At 60.5% G+C, this 6,049-nt stretch overlaps 1 protein-coding gene across 1 annotated transcript; it reads right to left on the bottom strand.

Annotated features, from left to right (window-relative positions):
* Window positions 1-309: 309 nt before the first annotated feature.
* Window positions 310-908, bottom strand: LOC144576570 (ATP synthase peripheral stalk subunit d, mitochondrial). Its single transcript, XM_078348326.1, has one exon. The coding sequence runs from the start codon at window positions 854-856 to the stop codon at window positions 371-373; it is 486 nt and encodes a 161-aa protein (XP_078204452.1). The 5' UTR covers window positions 857-908; the 3' UTR covers window positions 310-370.
* Window positions 909-6,049: the final 5,141 nt, after the last annotated feature.

The raw sequence follows: 6,049 nt of genomic DNA, 5'->3' as shown, positions 1-6,049 counted from the left end.
CTTCCTTCCTTTCTCTCTTTCTCTCTCTCTCTCTTTCTTTCTTTCTTTCTTTCTTCTTTCTTTCTTTTTTCCTTTTTTCTTTATTTTGAGACAAGAGTCTCACTCTGTCACCCAGGCTGGAGTGCGATGGCGCGATCTCAGCTCACGGTGACCTCCACCTCCGGGGTTCAAGCGATTCTCCTGCCTCTGCCTCCTGAGTGGCTGGGGTTACAGGCATGTGCCACCACGTCCGGAGAATTTGTTTTTCTTTTCCTTTTTTATTTTTAACATTAAAATTAAAGAGGTTCTTTTTTTTTTTTTTATAATTACTTTTATTTTTAATGTCCAGAATGTGTAATATAAGGGCCAGAGCCTCCTCCTGGACTCAATTTTATAAATTCTCAATTGGTTGGTGAGGCCAATAGGGATACTTTTGCTTGTCCAATTTGGTTTCTGGGAAAGCTTCGTTCAAGTCCTCAATGGTCATCTGTTCAAATGGAATTAAGTTCTTATACTTCTCCATCTTTTTCTCATATTCTACAACCCTGGCCTTTGAGAGAGACACCCACTCAGCACAAGACTTCACATCTTCTTTTTCTTCAGCATCCACCAGGGCAGTATATGGATCCTCTGGTATAGGAACCTTCAGGGCATTAAACTTCTTCTCAAAGTCATCCACCAAGCCTGCTTTGGCCACATTGGCCTTGTAGTAAGCCCAGTCAATAGATGGTGGATTCTCAGGTAAAGCAGCCAACCTGGAGGTTAGGATCTCATTCCAGGATTTCAGGGAATTAGCAATGGCCTTTTGGTTTTGGGGTATGATCTCCCAAAAAGCTATCCAGTCAATGGTTTTTAGAGCAAGTTTTCGCCCAGCCATCTTGGAATCCTTCACCGACCCCAGCTGCCTATCGTCCACAGCAGCAAGTAACGGAAGTGGGTCCCTTTTTTTTTTTTTTTGGTATTTTTAGCAGAGACGGGGTTTCACCATGTCGGTCAGCCTGTTGTTGGACTCCTGACCTCAGGTGGCCCACCCGACTCAGCCCCCCAGAATGCTGGGATGACAGGCGTGAGCCACCGCGCCCGGCTCATAGTCACGTTTAACGGTGACGTTACACGTGGTATTTATATTTTCCTGGCCAACCGTATTCGTAAGGTGGAAGGTGGGTCGCAGCCCCTCCCTGGGCCTTACTATGCTGTTAGAGGATCTTTCGAAAGGAAATCTGTCTATCCTTTCTCCTTTGTTTCTCTCTTCCTAATTGCCTTTTCCAGTTCTTTCTTTCTTTCTTTCTTTCTTTCTTTCTTTCTTTCTTTCTTTCTTTTTTTCTTTCTTTCTTTCTTTCTTGTTTGTTTCTTTTGTCGTTTCTGGGTTTCCTTCATTGTTCCTGTGTTTCTTTCGATGTTTCTGTGTTTCTTGTGTGGCCTTTCTTTCTTTTTCTTTTTTTATTTTTTATTTCTTTTTTCTTTTGAGACAGAGTCTCAGCCTGTCACCCAGGCTGGAGTGCGATGGCGCGATCTCGGCTCACGGTGACCTCTGGCCTCCATGGTTCAAGCGATTCTCCTGCCTCAGCCTCCTGAGTGGCTGGGATGGCGGGCGTGTGCCACCGCGCCCAGGTAATTTTTGTATTTTTAGTAGAGACGGGGTTTCAACGTTTTGGCCAGGCTGGTCTCGAACTGCTGACCCTGTGATCCGCCCGCCTCGGCCTCCCAAAGTGCTGGGATGACAGGCATGAGCCACCTTGCTTGGCCTCTCTCTCTCTCTCTCTCTCTCTCTTTTTCTCTGTCTGTCTGTCTTTCTCTGTTGCTCTTTCTTTCTGTCTCCCTGCCTTTCTTTCGAGATGGAGCCTAGCTCTGTCGCCAGGCCCGATTATGTTTAGCAAGAAATTTCATTTTGTCTATTTTCTTTCTTTCTTCTCTCTGCCTTCCTTCCTTTCTTTTCTTTTTCCCTTTTTTTAGATTTTTACCTAAATGCAGGTGGGGGCTAATGCCGAAAATGGCATTAGCCTCTTCTTTCTGCCTTCCTTTCTTCTTGCTCTGTGTTTTTCTCTTTCTTTCCCTCCTCCCTCCCTCCCTCCCTTCTTTCCTTTTTTCTGTTCCTTTCCTTTTTTTTCTCTTTCTTTGTCTTTTATACTTTTTTTGTCTCTTTCGCCCTTTTTTCCTTCACCTCTTTCCTCATTCTTTCTCTTCTTCATCTTTCTTCATTTTCCACCTCTCTTTCATCATCTATTTTCTCCAGATTTTAAAATTTCTGTTTTCTCCATGTCCTTCCTCCCCCCACCCTGCTTCCTTTCTTCCCTCCCTCCTTCCTCCATGTGTCTTTTTTCTATCCCCCCTCCCTCCCTCCCTCCCTCACTCCCTCCCTCCCCCACACCCCCGGTTTGATTGTGAAAGTGTCCTCATTCTGTGTCTCTCTGTCACCTGAACGACTCGCGACCGAGTCCTGTGTGTTCTTTCTCCCTCCAAGATGCATGTCCAAACAAACAGCCACACGTCGTGGGCTTGTCTTTGGAGCCTGTCTCGGTCTACGCAGAGACACGTTTGGAGGACGGTTTCTGTGGGGTTGGGGTGGAGGGGCTGTGTCTTCGGCCTCGGCCAGACTTTTCTCGACTCACGGTTTCGGTTTTGCCGTCCGCCGGCCGCCCTGCCATCTGGATCTCTCTCGGTGACAGGTTTGGGGACCTGGTCGTCGCCGGTTGTCGGGCTCCATCTGGCGGCCGCTTTTATATGGTTTTCTTGGCTTCTGGAGCTCCGGTGACAGCTGCCGAGGGAGGGGACCGTCCCCGCTGTGAGCTAGTCATTGCTCCGGAAAGCCTGCGGCCATCAGCGGGGCTGTCCCTGTGGCGCCAGAGCTCTGGCGAGTCACTTGTGAGTCAGAGCTCGGGCGTGCAGGGCTGTATGGGGGCAGGCTGTCGCCGAGTTTCCAGGCCCGAGCGAGGTGTCGGGGCTGCCCGGGCTGGTCGACCAGTACGCCGTAGCTCCCGAGGCCCGACCCGCGACCCGCGGGGACCCTCCGGGCATGGCGCGGGTGGCCGGGGACGCCACTCCACGGCCCTGTGGCGGGCCAGCGCGGGCCCTGGCCGCCAGAGGCACCCACCCACCCGCCGGATTTCTTTCCTGAGTCCCTGTGGGGAGTCGGTGGCCTTCCTGCGCCGTCCTCCCGGGGTGCCGCGCCTGGCCGCGGTCCCTCTGCTGTGACGCTTTACTTCCGAGTCCGCCTTCGTGGTCGGAGAGTGGTCCCTGAGCGCCTTCGGTCCCTCGTGTCGTGTGTCCCTCGCGTGTGAGGGGACGGCCGAAAGAGTCTGTTTCTGAAGGCACGGGCTGGCCCCTGCGTGGCACCGGTGGCCCGGAGGGCGTGCCCGGGAAGGGCTGCTCCCTGGTGTGTGTGTGTGTGTGTGTGTGTGTGTGTGTGTGTCTTTAGGTCGACCAGACAGCCCTGGGTGCTCCATGTCTGGCTGTGATGGTGGCCTTTTTGGGGACAGATGTCCGTGTCGCGCATTTCTGAGTCAGCGGTGTGGCCGGTGACTAGACCCCCTGCCCCCTGGGCGGGGTGTATCTTTCACTCGGAGTTGTCGTTTTGTGCCACCGGGTTATTGCTGACACGCTGTCCTCTGGCGACCCGTCGCTGGAGAGGTCGGGCCTCTGGATGCGTGGGGGGTCTCTGGTCTACCGGTGACCCGGCTAGCCGGCCCTGCTCTGGGTTGAGCCACCGGCTGGGGCCCGTGTGCCTTGCCTCCCGTGCATCCGTCTGAGTGTCCCGGCTCCCTGGTGCCGCCCTGGGCCCGGGTCTCTTCTGACTCACCTGGGTGTGGCGGGGAAAGGCCGGTGCGTGCGGGCGGGCGGGCTCCCGTCTGCCTGCGTGTGCGCTCCCTGCTGCGGGCACCTGGGGCGGTCGCGACGACCCCGTTCCGTTGGCTCCGTGCCGTGCGTGTCAGGCGTCCTCCTCTCCTCTGGGGTTGTCCGCCGTCCCTTCCCCGGAGCGGGGCTGGCCGGCCTCGGCCCGTGGGCTCCGTGGCTTTGCTGAGGTTGACTCCTTCGCCCTGCTCTGGGTCTCTTCCGATCGATGTGGTGACGTCACGCTCTCCCGGGCCGCGACCGATCCGCGGTGGGCGAGGGACGGATATTCTCGGTGAATGGGACCACTCTTTTCGTCCCGCCCGCGGGGGCCCCCTTGCCTCTCCTGCACCCTGCCTGTGGGGTCTGGATCGGGAGGTGTAGGGGGTACGGAATCCGGCACGACCTCGCCGTGCTCCCCCGTTCTCCGCCTGGTGGGGGCCGGTGGGGTCCTCTGACGCGGCAGGCATCCCTTGCTCTTGCCTCCTGTGGTTGTTGCCTTGTCGGGGGCGGCCCCTCTCCGCGGCGGTGGGGGGCTCGTCCCGATGGCCCGTCGTGCTGCCCTCGCCGGGGTGGTGTGAGCGTTGGCTCTGCTTGGGCCTTTTTCGGTGCTCCTGGAGCACTCCGGGTTGTCCCTCAGGAGCCCGAGGCCGAGCGGTGGTGTCGTTCCCGCCCCCGGGGCCCCCTCCTCCGGTTGCCGCCATGGGGTCTGCGTGTGGGTCCCGAGGAGAAGCGCTCAGCTCGTCGGAGGGTTGTCGTCGAGGCGATAGATCGAGGTTTTGTGCCCCTCGACGCGGGGTTGAGGGGGTGCCTCGGGTTCCGCTCCTCTCGCCGTAGACCTCATCCCTCCCTTCCCTGGGTGTCCCTGAGCGCCTCCGTGGGCGGCCCGGCGAGGGGTGACCGGTGGGTGGGGGAGTGTGACCCGCCCTCGGTGAGAAAGCCTTCTCTAGCGATCCGAGAGGTGTGCTTTGGGGGTACCGGACTCCCCCGGCCCGCCACCTCTCTCTGCGTTGTGGTAGCGCTTCCGCGTGGCGATTGGATTCGCTCGTGTGTAGGCAGAGTTCCCTCTTCCTCCTCGGTGGCGGGGAGAAGTGGGGTCCGCCGGTCTCCGCGGTGGGGACCGAGCGCTGCTCGTCGCCTACTGTGGCCCGCGCCTCCCCCCTCTGAGTCGGGGGAGGGTCCCGCCGGGCTGGGCCCTGTGTCCTCGCCGTTGGGGAGGTCGTCGCTTGAAGGCTGGGTGCGCGTGGCGTCCCGTCTGGCGCGTGACCCCCTTCCGCTGCGAGCCGGCTCTCCGCCCGCTCCCGTGCCGTGCCGAGCCCTTGCCGGTGCCGGCGACCGCACTGTGTGCGGGGCGACGGGTCGGGCCACCTGGGCCCGGGAAAGCTTCCCCACGGTGGGGCGTGCCAGTCTCCCGGAGCGGGACCGGGTCGCGGATGGACGAGATCCTGGGTGTGTCGCCCTGGCGTCGGGCTTGTCGCTGTGGTCGCTCCGGGGCCCCCGGCGGTGGGGTCCGGGTCCCGTGAGGGGTCTCCGCGGTGGTGCCAAGGGCCGGCCGGTGTCCCGGGTGGGAGGGCTGCGGGACCGCCCTCGTGTCTGTGGCGGTGGGATCCCGTGGTCGTGTCTTCCCTGGTGGCCCGGCTGTGCCCGAGGTTCCCGCCCGGGTCCTCGGCGGGCTCCCGTGCCCCTGCCCTCGTGGGCCCCGGCCCTGCGTGTGCGCCCACTCCCCGCCGCTGCCTGCCGATCCTTTCTCTCTGAGCGGCTCTCTGGCTGCGCCGGGGCGGCCCCGTCTGGGACCCGAGCCGGCTCCGCCTTGAGGGGCGTCGCCCCCGGCCACCATCGGCCGGTGTCCGCGTCCCCCCGGCGTGTGCCTCGGCTTCGCGCACCGGCGGCGGTTGGCCCCGCGTGGGCCCGGTGGGCGTCGGAGAGGTCGGGTCAGCCCGGCGCGTGTGTAGGGAAGATGGTTATGGGGCGCTGGCCGCGACTGCGGTGGCGGTGTGGGGGAGCCGCGGGCCCCCGAGAGGCGTGCGTGGGTCGCCGAAGGCCAGGCGGCCGCTCCGTGTGCCGCGCGGGACCGCCCCTGTGTGCCCAAACGGGCCGCTGGGGGTGAGACCCCGTTGTGTGTCCACGGCTGCGGTCGTCTGTGCCCGAGGCTTCTCCCCAGATCCTCGCGGTGGCCCGCCGCCCACCCCCTCCCCGCTCGCCGCCTTCCCCGCGCCTTCCGCGGTCACCTCGGGCTTGCCCG

The sequence above is a fragment of the Callithrix jacchus genome, chromosome 14, assembly GCF_049354715.1.
Source record: "Callithrix jacchus isolate 240 chromosome 14, calJac240_pri, whole genome shotgun sequence".
Classification (NCBI taxonomy): Eukaryota; Metazoa; Chordata; class Mammalia; order Primates; family Cebidae; genus Callithrix; species Callithrix jacchus.
This window is presented reverse-complemented; position numbering and strand designations above follow the sequence as displayed.

Bases quoted from the DNA above. Each gene is read 5' to 3' on its own strand.
- LOC144576570 (XM_078348326.1), bottom strand. From the start codon at position 856: ATGGCTGGGCGAAAACTTGCTCTAAAAACCATTGACTGGATAGCTTTT.